General features: G+C 39.8%; 1 protein-coding gene across 2 annotated transcripts in view; it reads left to right on the top strand.

Moving 5' to 3' along the window:
* NALCN (sodium leak channel, non-selective) overlaps positions 1 to 12522 on the top strand; it is a 300944-nt gene that overhangs the window by 35371 nt on the left and 253051 nt on the right. Inside the window, exons 4-7 of one of the 2 annotated variants that reach the window (XM_061435321.1) lie at positions 454 to 537; positions 1783 to 1922; positions 2007 to 2135; positions 8880 to 9034. In XM_061435321.1, coding sequence (XP_061291305.1) covers positions 454 to 537; positions 1783 to 1922; positions 2007 to 2135; positions 8880 to 9034 — 508 coding nt within the window. The remainder of the gene's footprint in view (positions 1 to 453; positions 538 to 1782; positions 1923 to 2006; positions 2136 to 8879; positions 9035 to 12522) is intronic. The other variant, XM_061435322.1, reaches the window with a different exon arrangement.

Here is a 12522-nt window from a genome sequence, read left to right as displayed (position 1 = left end):
TAATTCATTTCAAGGTGAATTACGGGTTAATTCTCTGCTGATGATGGTTGTTCCCAGAGATTCAAAGTCCTTCACTGACCACTGTATCCTTTTGGTTCTTATAGGAAGAGTTGGTTTAAGGACCAGAGCTGCTTATTAAGTAGGATGACCTCTGGCTTCTTATGTGGTAGAATCTATGTGGCTAATCTATGTGTAAAAATCGTGATGTTTTCTCTTTGCATGAATTTAAAATTTTACATGCACAGTTTTGCAGTTACTTGTGTTTTAGAAATTATTTTCCTCATATATAATGTCATTTAAAATGCTGGAAGACTTTCCTTTTGAAAGTCTGTTCAGTTATGATGCAACAATTGTAGATAGCTTATATCAAATTAGCACTTGATTATTCCCTCCACAGATTTTTTTGGAAATTATTCATTTTGTCTTATAATGCCATGTGAAATTTATTTTTAGGGGGATAGTTCCTACGTGAAAGATCGCTGGTGTGTTTTTGATGGATTTATGGTCTTTTGCCTTTGGGTTTCATTGGTGTTACAGGTAATTAAATACTTTTAACTTACAAGGGTATATTTTCCAAAATGGGCATTATTTTTCATTGAAAATCTAAATTTATATATTAAAGAATATATATATATATATAATATATAAAATGTGATTGGGTAATTGTCTAGAAACACTTTTAATGTTTATTGATTTTTAAAAGCCTGACATTTTAATCATCATCAGTCAGATGTTTGAATTATTTTTCAATCAGAAATAAAAATCAGTACATACAAGATTATTTCTCATTAAACAGACATTAGAAATATATTCATTGAAATAAAGGGAAAGAACATGGAGTGAGGTTTCTGTGTTTGTAGAATAAAAATTTGTATTTAAAAATCAAAAGTCCAGTCTTTTAAATGACTAAATTCTCACTAAAAATAGCTAAAATAATATAAATACATTGGGATATATATTGGTTAGCATAAATAGTGTATTGCAAATGGAAAATTCCTTACTTTGAGAAATAGGGAACATATATTTAAAAGGCCTGAAGGAGAGATTTTATTAAAAACAGTATAATTCGTTCCCAGGCACTCATTCAGGCTTGATTTTGTATTTAATTCAACTGAACTTATTATATTATTCATTTAAAAAATTCAGAATAAAATAAATTCATCATCCAGCCCAGAAACTCATCATGGTTCATATTGATAAGCTGTTCTTATTTTTATAAAGCTCACGTCTCTAACAATTAATTTCATCCTGCATATTAAATGTGTTCTTTTCCATTTAGTGACTATTGTATGATTGACAAACATTTTCTAATTATCCTCTTGCCTCTGCTGGTAAATGGAATTCTTTTTCATAATATTTTTATTAACTCTTTCTCCATTAATCTATGTTCTAGATACTTGGAAATTTCCACCAAAGACTGTTAGTAGTGAGGAAAATTTGGCATACTTACTCTATTTTTGTAATAAAAACTGTGCCTTGATCAATCATTCAGGAAATGAACAAGATTAATGACACTTTGATTCATTCATGTATTTGTTTCTCTTAAGAGAGCTATAGCTTCAAAATATACTCCAAAGAAAGTTTTTTGGGGGGATGATAATGGGGTTCATGTATGACACCGTGTGATGCTGTCTGTGTGAATCTTCACTACAAGCCGTGCTATGATGCCCTATGACGCTGTTTTTGGCATGTGCTTTGCTATGTAATGCTGTTTGTATATGTCCTGACTACACGCAATGCTGAGCAAAAGTCTGAGTTATCTGTTCACCTCTGAATTTGCAGGTGTTTGAAATCGCTGACATAGTTGATCAGATGTCTCCTTGGGGCATGTTGCGGATCCCACGGCCACTAATTATGATCCGGGCATTCCGGATTTATTTCCGATTTGAGCTACCAAGGACCAGAATTACAAATATTTTAAAGTAAGCACTGCTTTTACATAAATTAAGGGAAAATGTTTATGACATATTTTGGTAAGCTTTACCTACTTTATTTTTTCCTCCTAGGCGATCAGGAGAACAAATATGGAGTGTTTCCATTTTCCTCCTTTTCTTTCTGCTTCTTTACGGCATTTTAGGAGTTCAGATGTTTGGGACATTTACCTATCACTGTGTAGTAAATGACACGAAACCAGGGTAAGTTTATCTACTAACTGTATTTTAACCTGGTGATTTACAAGGATGTTTCTGCAGTTTTCATGTGAAAAAACTGTGTCTCAATTGTTTTAAAAGTATTTGTGTGCTCTCCAAGGTCTGTGTTACAACTGAGCGACTAATACACACACATACATACAAAGACTTTATTTGTAAAAGCCCAGTTTGGTAATACTCCAGGCCTCCATCAACAGGTAAATGGATTAACAAGTATATCTATAGGATGACTGTGAAAGTGTTAGTTGCTCAGTCATATCCAACTCTTTGCAACCCCATGGACTGTACCCCACAAGGCTCCTCTGTCCATAGAATTCTTCAGGCAAGAGTATTGAAATGGTAGTCATTCCCTTTCCCAGGGGATCTTCCTGATCCAGGGATCAAACACAGGTCTCCTACATTGCAGGCAGATTCTTTACTGACTGAGCCACTAGGGAAGCCCACTTATAGTAACTACTGTTTGGCAATAAAAAGTATGAGATATTGATATTCACAATATCTTGGGTGAATCTCAAGATAATTATGTTGAGTGAAGAACCTAGATGAAAAAGTACATATTCTCTGATTTCAGGTGTGTAAAATTCTAGAAAATGCAGATTTATCTATGATAATGAAAGGAAATCATTGCTTGCCTGGGCATAAGGGCTGAGGCAGGAATGAGAGATGATGAAAGGGCCCTAGAAAACCCTGGAGATTGGTCAATATGTTCATTATGTTGATTGTGGTTCTGTGAAGAACGTCACGATTTCTCAGGCTGTTCTTTTTAACATGTGCAGTTTATTGTATGGCAAATATTTGTTATTGTTGTTGTTACTGCAACTATTTAGAAATGTTACAGCATGAAGTAGAAATCTGATTTTCTTCATATAGTTTCTTATCCCCACACTACTTACTGTGTGTCATTACTCATAGTATTTATTCCTGCCTTTCTCATTTACTAGTTCCTGTCTATATTTGGATCTGTAGCTATGGTCTCTTTTGTGCTTGATTGACCTATCTAATGATCCCCTCATTAGTATTACACTCTGGACCCTTTTAAATACTAATGTGTCTGTATACCTGAGGTCACCTTTCCCGACCCCAGCCTCACAGGGGCTCAGGACTCTGTTTTCTACTTCTTATAGGCATGGAAACCCAAGCTCTTGGCTCCTGAGTCCTTAGTCCTCATTGATACCATCGTTTAATCAACTCGTGTGTTTCTCTTGTTCTAGTTTTTGCTTTCCTCTTACATGTTGCCATTTTGGAATCTCTGTTTTCTTTCTTACAAGCCCAGGTGTGTGTGTGTGCTCAGCCGCTCTACTGAAGTCATGGTTAATGATATATTTAGATGGATAAAAACATTATGTCAGATTGTCAAAGAAGCAGAAATGAAGAAAAGGGCAGAGGAAGAAAAGCAAGCTGCTAAATTAAAGCAACAAAAGAGAAATGGTTAAAAAATAGACAAGCCACATTAAAAGTGGAGAAAAGCAAGGAATTAGTACAAACCCAGGAGAGGAAAGTTGGAGGAAGTGGTGAGGAACGGTTGGCTCGTGTGGGCGAGCGAAGAGATGCACAGAGGGAAACCTGTAGGTAGGCTTCTTCTTAAGTGCATGTGGGCCGCAGAATGTGTCTAGGTTGTTCCATGAATGAATATGAAGGTAGAAAAAGATATCGTGTGGGCAGGAGACAATAGAGGAGAAGTGAGGGGAAGGAAAGCTTCTGGGTGAGGAAGCGGCTGTGTGCTAACAGCAGAAAATTCAGGAGCCTGGTTTAAAGGTCCCATTTTTGTTCAAGTTGAAAGGCAAGGCTTCTCAAACGTGTTCACCCAACTAGGAGATTAGGCATCATACTGCAAACTTAACTTTGATGCAGAGAATAGACTACAAATAGGGAAGATGGGTGAGAGTATTATCTGAACTCACGACCCCTGAATCATTCAGTAAGTCCTCTCAGCCAGCTCCACACTGTACTCAGGACTCAGAGACGAATGTCTGAAAAAAAAAAAAAAATTAAAAGACCTCTCATATGCTGACTCTTAGCTCCAGCTCATTACATTATCCTTAAAAAAAAAAAAAAAAAAAGAGTGTACTGTGAAAAATCTCATATGTGTTGGCAGACTTTTCAGCTACTCGAGACATAACAGTGATGGGGAGATGTCTGCATTTTTCTCTTTCTGGGATTTGTATTATCAAATCTGTGCAGTCGCATCGTGTGCACACCCATGCATTTTGCCTTCTCTTTCCATGAGTCTTCATTTACTGTTTGAGAAGAAGATACGTAACTGGCCACACGGTTTTATGAGCAGTGTTACTCATAAAAACAGTTTCCAGAAGTTGGAGGACTTATTTCAAGGACCAGCCATTTATGCCATTTTTTTCTTTTGTATTTTCAGCTCAGTATTAATTGAGTTTTAAAAGTCTCACTCTCAAGAAGGAAGTTTGTCGATACCGTTTTACCATTTCCAGCCGAGACATTTAATTTGCTTTATTTTTAGAGACTCAAACCATATCCAGAGTCAGAATGAAACGCATACAAATCCCAATTGAAAAGAATTTTCCAACTTTTTGTGTCCTTTCATTGCCTCTTAACTAGGAATTTCTCATAAACATCTCTGAGTCACAGACACTAAGCTGTACGGTATGATGCTCTGCTTCCAGAGATCACGGTTGCCAGGTGCTGTCACGACCTCATTTCTCTTCGGCGTTGTCTTTTAACAATTGTTCCAATCTCTGCTTAATTGATTTGCACACATGGTAGCCAAATAACAGGACAGCTTTTAGGCAGAGATATGTCTGTTCAGAGACCTGTATGTCCTGGGTTTCAAGGCTGACCTCTGAAATTGATTATGTTAATCTGTGAAGCAGACAGGGCAAATAAAGCAGGAACTCAGTCAGCACCTAAAGTTTTGCTTTTGAATGGACCCAGTTTCTTGTAAAGCAGATAGATGAGCATCTCAGCTGTGTCCTTTATAGCAGGGGTCCTCAACCTTCTGGATCTAATGCCTGATGATCTGACGCAGAGCTGATGCAGTAATAATAGAAATAAAGTGGACACGATAAAGGTAATGCACTTGAATCATCCCCAAACTATGCCCCCCACCCCCCGGTCCATGGGAAAATTATCTTCCACGAAACTGGTCCCTGGTGCTGGAACATTTGAGTACCGCTTCATTTATAGCATTACTAGTAAAGCTTTAGCTTCTTCTCCAGTAATAAATGGTGACCTAAGGCAGTTATGGAACAAATAATGGGATTTGACTAAGCAAGACAGTTCCTATCCTAAAGAGAGTTGAGAAGACCAGTGGCCTGTGGCAGAAACAGGTATTGCAAACTGCCAAATGTGATGGCAGAAATCCCCCTGAAGCTAAAAGAGGAACATGTAAGAAGGAGCTGCTAGGTGAAATAGAACAGATGAAGATTTTCCTGACACCTTATTATCATTCCTGAGAAAGGAGAGAAATTTATTCATGGCTTGGTATCAAATAATGACATCTCATCCCCAAGAATGAGATACTTAGAAAAGGTAAGGAAATGTAAATGTTGAGCATATAAAAGTTTACTGTGCAGAGAGCAAGATTCAACCAGGAGCTCAGGTTAACGTTTGTAATGACTGAACCATCCACTTTGAGACCAGAAGCTGGGGGACCACACATCACGGGCACCCTGGACTGTTCTGGTTCCTCCCTGCTGCTGCAGAGTAATTATGGATTACTTCCTTTGGGACTTAAGGAGAATCTCAGGTATGGACAGTTCATTTCATGGTTCCCCCATCCAGTGGGCTTTCCTGGTGGCTCAGACTGTAAAGAATCTGTCTTCAATGCAGGAAACCTGGGTTTGATCCTTGGGTCAGGAAGATGCCCCTGGAGAAGGGAATGGCAGCCCAATCCAGTATTTTTGCCTGGAGAATTCCATGGGCAGAGGAGCCTGACAGGGCTACAGCCCATGGGGCACAAAGAGTTGAACACAACTGAGTGACTCAAACACATCCATTCTATTGGATACTTTAGGTCTTCCCTGGTGGCTCAGATGGTAAAGCATCTGCCCACAATGTGGGAGACCCAGGTTCGGTCCCTGGGTTGGGAAGATCCCCTGGAGAAGGAAATGGCAACCCACTCCAGTATTCTTGCCTGGAGAATCCCATGGGCAGAGGAGCCTGGCAGGCTACAGTCCATGGGGTCAAAAAGAGTTGGACACGACTGAGTGACTTCACTTTCACTTTCCATCCAGTGGCAGCTTTTAGGACTTGGTGGTATTTTATAAAATATCAGTAAGACCAGAGATGATATAAAATTGGATTTGGGTGTAGTTTTCTATACTAGCCCAAATAAAATTTAAGTATTCCTTTTAGAGTACTTAGAAAATAAGTGAACGGTTGTTTTATCAACTCGGTTTACAAAACAATGAGATTTTTTAAAAATGGAAAGGTCAGGAGAATTAAAGATAGAAACATGGTGAAACTTAAGAATATTAATTTTTAATTTCCATGGACTTTATAAAGAGAGAATTTTGTACAATATGTAATATCATAAGTGCCTCAGATTCATGCAAAGGACTGTGAAGTCTTCTTGACTTATATTTAAACATTTTTTGAAAAGATGAGGAAAGACTACTCTGTTTAACTTACAGGATTCATGCTGAGGTATCTGCCAAGCGGGAGGTATAAGAACAAGTTGGGATATTGGAAATATTTTCTTTGTAATGTTTAAGAAATAAAAGTACTCTGATGATATATGTACAATAGATTTCTAACTAAATTAATAGCAATGGTTATGGAGCACCTATTATATTGCAGATATTTTGCTTATGTAACTGCTTTTTTAGAACAAATCTTACATCTGCTGCCAATACAGGAGATGCAAGAGATGCGGGTTCTATCCCTGGGTTGGGGAGATCTCCTGAAGGAAGGCATGGCTACCCACTCCAGTATTCTTTCCTGGAGAATCCCATGGACAGAGGAACCTGATGGGCTACAGTCCATGGGGATCACAAGAGTTGGACATGAATGAAGTGACTGAAGCGACTTAGCACCCATCTATGCAAGAATTTGAAAGAAAGGGAATTAACCGACATGTGTGCTTAAAGTCATATCTTTCTGACACTACCAAGTGGTGATTTCCACAGTTAGAGCCTTTTCCTTGGGGTTTGCTTGTGGGTGTCCAAAGGACCAGCTTAAATGTGGCAGTTATTTAAACATTCCCTGAGATGTGTAAATTCTCTCGGTTGCCACTAATGAAGAGCAGAATCCTGAAGGAATAAGCATAGAGTTTTGTTCTGACTGAGACACAACTGCACCAGGCATGGTGTGTGTGTGGTATGTGTGTGTGAGTAAAATTGTGTATGTGTTTATAGGAATTTGTGTATATGGTCGTGCGTGTGCCTAGTGGCCTCAAGCAGCTAAAGGATCATGTAGTTATGCATCAGACTTTAGAGAAAACATGCTATATAAGGGGCAGGAAGCAGCAAAATGAATTTAAGAAGATATTTAAGAAAAGAAATGTGACCCAACACATCTGTCTCAATGTGGCCATAAGCAGAGGAGACTGAGACGGTCCTCAGGCTGGTCCCCATTTAGAAACATTAATGTAGTGGGAAACGACTATACTAAAATCAAGGGTTTATAAGACTTGTGAATTCTCTAGGCTAAACTTGGGCCCTCTATATGAGCCCTGTCACTTGTCTCAGATAGCAGCTACTTGGGGCTCATTTTAAGGCCAGCCCACAATGGGATTCCATATTCACCATCCCAGTGGTTATCTGTATTCACTACCAAGAAAAGCATTGCATATCTAAATCCTTCACATCAACTTAAATTCCAGTTTATCCTCCAAAAAGATGAAAAGGAGTTATATCACCAGTCATCTAAAATAACCTCATATTATTTCCAGAGCTAAATCACCGCATAACCTCTCTCCTTCCAGGGTGATACCTTTAGTTCCTTCAGTCTCGCCTTGCTTATCTGGTTTTCTGTCTAAACTGCACATCTGACGACGTAGAAGGCTGAGTGTCATTTCTGAGGCTCACATACAGTACATTTGTACCATATGGAAAATGACTGTCATCATTAGCTGTTGCTTAGAAGCAGAGAAGTAACATTTGTGGCCACAGTAGGAGAAGGATTTGTGAATAACACAGAATCCCCAGACAAGTTTACATGCCTTGCAAATCTGCAGGAAAATTTCTTCCTTTACTTTTCTGGGTCTTGGTCTTTTATGAAAAAAACCATCATGGCAATAATGCCCTTATAAAGAGCTTTATGTGGACTTAGAGAACTTGTGGTTACCAGAGAAGGATGCAGGGAATGGATAGTTATGGAGTTTGGGATGGGTATGTGCACACTTCTATCAACATATTTTAAATGGATAACCAACAATGTCCTACTAGATAGCACAGGAAACTGTTTAATGTCGTGTGGCAGCCTGGATGGGAGGGGAGTTTGGGGGAGAATGGACACATGTATATGCGTGACTGAACCCCTTTGCTGTCCATCTGAAACCATTACAACATTGTTAATTGGCTCTACTTCCACTATAAAATAAAAAGTTTAAGAATAACATAAAGAGCTTCTGTGTGGATGAATCTCATGTCATTTGAGAATGTTCAATATGGCCTTAATGTGATGAATACCATTCATGAATCAGGCATCTTAAATCCGTGTCCACAGACAGCAAGTATTAATGAAGAGTGATTACATTATGCATTGTAATCAACACACTTGTTGAAAATGTCAAATCCTTTTTTGTGTTGTTTGCAGAAATGTAACCTGGAACAGTTTAGCCATCCCAGATACACACTGCTCCCCAGAACTGGAAGAAGGCTACCAGTGCCCCCCAGGATTTAAATGCATGGACCTGGAAGATCTGGGACTTAGCAGGCAAGAGCTGGGCTACAGTGGCTTTAACGAGATAGGTCTGTCTTACTGATAAAACACCTTTTCTGTTTCTGTTTTACAATGTTTATGAAATGGAGACAGTAGTTACATAATTAATAGTTTATGTTCAGACTGTATAGGATTTAAGAAACACAATTGCAAAATTTAATATATTCTACCCTCCAGTCTATAACATACAGCCTGTTTCCATATAGATATGCAACAATATCTATATAGAGTTAAATATCTCTTCAATTATTAATTATAGGATTTAAAAATATTTGTTGATCACGGTTCAGGGTTCTTGGCTCAAAGAACCCCTTGAATCAACAGGACTTGGTTCCCGTCCACATTTAACTAGTAGGCAAGGTAAGTCTTAAATAATTGGAATACTAGACATTGATGGGAGAAGGCAACGGCACCCCACTCCAGTACTCTTGCCTGGAAATTCCCATGGATGGAGGCCTGGAAGGCTGCAGTCCATGGGGTCGCTGAGGGTCAGACATGACTGAACGACTTCACTTTCACTTTTCACTTTCATGCATTGGAGAAGGCAATGGCAACCCACTCCAGTACTCTTGCCTAGAGAATCCCAGGGATGGGGGAGCCTGGTGGGCTGCCATCTATGGGGTCGCACAGAGTCAGACACGACTGAAGCAACTTAGCAGCAGCAGACATTGATAGGTATGTGACAGCTGAAAAGTAATTCTGGGAACAGAAGACAGCTAATGAAGTACTTAGTGAATGTGCATCAGCTATGTAATAGAAATATGAGGAATGCTTGTATGTGAATACAATGTGCTCAAATGTGTACATTTATTCGTGGCTTGTCCTGTTAAGTCCTGAAATGTGCCATCACACGTAGACTTGGCATCTGGCATTCAGTTGGTATCATTGCATTTGTTACAATTCCATGCATGTTGTGCATATTTCATTATTGAAACAAAAAACCATGGAATTCTAAACACATATGTTATGCTCTGAAAATTTGTCCTAGTCGGTTTAGGCAACCACAGCAAAATATCATAGACTGGGTGGCATAGACGACAGAAATGTACTTCTCCCCAGTGTGAAGGCTGTAAGTCTGGGGCAGGGTGCAGCACAGTCAGCTTTGATGAGGCCCCTCTCCTTGGCTTGCAGGCTTCTCTCTGTGTCCTTATGTGAGGGATTGAGTGGGGGCAGAAAAAGAGATGGGGGGAGAGAGAGGAAGAGAAAGTCCTCTGCTCTCTTCTTAGAAGGGCACTAATCCCATCATGGGAACCCCACCCCTCATGACCTGGTCTAAACCACATCACCCTCTGGACTCCCCACCTCCTAATACCATCACATTGGGAATTAGGGCTTCAGTATATGAATGGCAGGGGCTGAGTAGACTCAGACATTCAGTCCATGGCACAACTGTTGGACTCATTTGAAAATGAATTACTTTTATTTTAAAGTTTCAAGGCCCAGGTACACTTAAAAACGTTCTGGACACTTTTACCCAGGACATAAGAGGAAAATCTTTTGGTGTGTAACAGGGTGGTGGTTGCACTCTTTTGGAAGCCAAATCTAGGTATTTTTAATCCGTCCTGTGGTGTGGTTTCATTTCCCAATGGACCAGCTGTACAATGGATTGCATCGCCCCAAAAGAGAACAGCATCTCTGTCCACCCTGGAGGGTAACTGCTTCAAACACAGCCTGTCCACCTTCACCCATCAGGAACAGTGCCTGATGAATCCAATTCCTACCCTATGGCTTCAGTCATCACAGCTCCTACATAGTGTTATGCAGGATGGCATAATGAACTCTGGGATAACTGTTTGAATTTCAGAAAGGACATGTGAAGCTCTTGCATTGATTGAGGCATACCTTCCAGACATATGAATTAAACCCACAAGGCTTCAGCCTTTGGAGAGAATGTAATACTTGAACTTGGGCTGAAAAAACCAAATAGTTGATATTTCTAAAGGGTGAATTTTGCAAACAGCACATAAATTTTTATTCTTATATTTTAGTACAGCTGCATAGTAAATTCCCAGCGTAATGGTTAGATGGATACTCTTCATTTGGCCAACGATACAGTTTTCTAATTCACAAAAATTTAGAAGGCAATAGATGTGAAACATTCTAATTTTCTGTCCTCTCTTATCTGGTTTTGGAACTGATCTTACATCCTTTCCCCTGTCTCAGAAGTGCAAACACTTTTATGGATTATGCCAGTGACTTTCAGGCATGAGTGGGAAACCACAGGTGTGGTTTGGGAGATGAGATATACAGATTTAGTAAGCTGCTCTGAGCAAGCTCCAGAAGTCCTAACAACTGGGGCAGGACTGGAATGCATGACTGGTTAGATCCTGTTGCTCTTTCTTTTAGGGGCTGAGTTTGCCCATGTCTGGAGTGGAGAGCAGCCAGCATTCAAGGTTAGGCTGCCCTTGAAGGGCAGTGGAACCCAAGGAAGCAGTGGAAACCTCCAAGCCTTTAAAATTATGTTGCTAAATCAAATCTCACCCTGATCATTTTAAATGCGGCAGTTGTGTTTACACTCCAATTGCTGCATTATATTCAACTAGATCCATCTTTCTTCACTGTTACTTACAGGGCTTCAACTAATATAGAGGAACAATACCTCTTTGAGCCAGAAAGTCTACTTCTAAAGTGTGTGGGCTTAAGAAGTTCATTTCTAGGAAGGAATCGCCTTTGGGGGTAATCAGTTCAGTTCAGTTTAGTCGCTCAGTTGTGTCCGACTCTTTGCGACCCCATGAATCGTAGTATGCCAGGCCTCCCTGTCCATCACCAACTCCCGGAGTTCACTCAAACTCATGTCCATCGAGTCGGTGATGCCATCCAGCCATCTCATCCTCTGTCGTCACCTTCTTCTCCTGCCCCTAATCCTTCCCAGCATTAGGGTCTTTTCCAATGAGTCAACTCTTCGCATGAGGTCGCCAAAGTATTGGAATTTCAGCTTTAGCATCATTCCTTCCAATGAACACCCAGGATTGGTCTCCCTTAGGATGGACTGGTTGGATCTCCTTGCTGTCCAAGGGACTCTCAAGAGTCTTCTCCAACACCACAGTTCAAAAGCATCAATTCTTCGGCGCTCAGCTTTCTTCACAGTCCAACTCTCACATCCATACATGACCACTGGAAAAACCATAGCCTTGACTAGACAGACCTTTGTTGCCAAAGTAATGTCTCTGCTTTTGAATATGCTATCTAGCTTGGTCATAACTTTCCTTCCAAGGAGTAAGCATCTTTTAATTTCATGGCTGCAATCACCATCTGCAGTGATTTTGGAGCCCAAAAAATAAGTCTGACACTGTTTCTACTGTTTCCCCATCTATTTCCCACGAAGTGATGGGACCAGATGCCATCATCTTCATTTTCTGAATGTTGAGCTTTAAGCCAACTTTTTCACTCTCCACCTTCACTTTCATCAAGAGGCTTTTTAGTTCCTCTTCACTTTCTGCCATAAGGGTGGTGTAATCTGCATATCTGAGGTTATTGATATTTCTCCCGGCAACCTTGATTCCAGCTTGTGCTTCTT

The sequence above is a fragment of the Bos javanicus genome, chromosome 12 (genome assembly GCF_032452875.1).
Source record: "Bos javanicus breed banteng chromosome 12, ARS-OSU_banteng_1.0, whole genome shotgun sequence".
In the NCBI taxonomy this organism is placed as follows: domain Eukaryota; kingdom Metazoa; phylum Chordata; class Mammalia; order Artiodactyla; family Bovidae; genus Bos; species Bos javanicus.
This window is presented reverse-complemented; position numbering and strand designations above follow the sequence as displayed.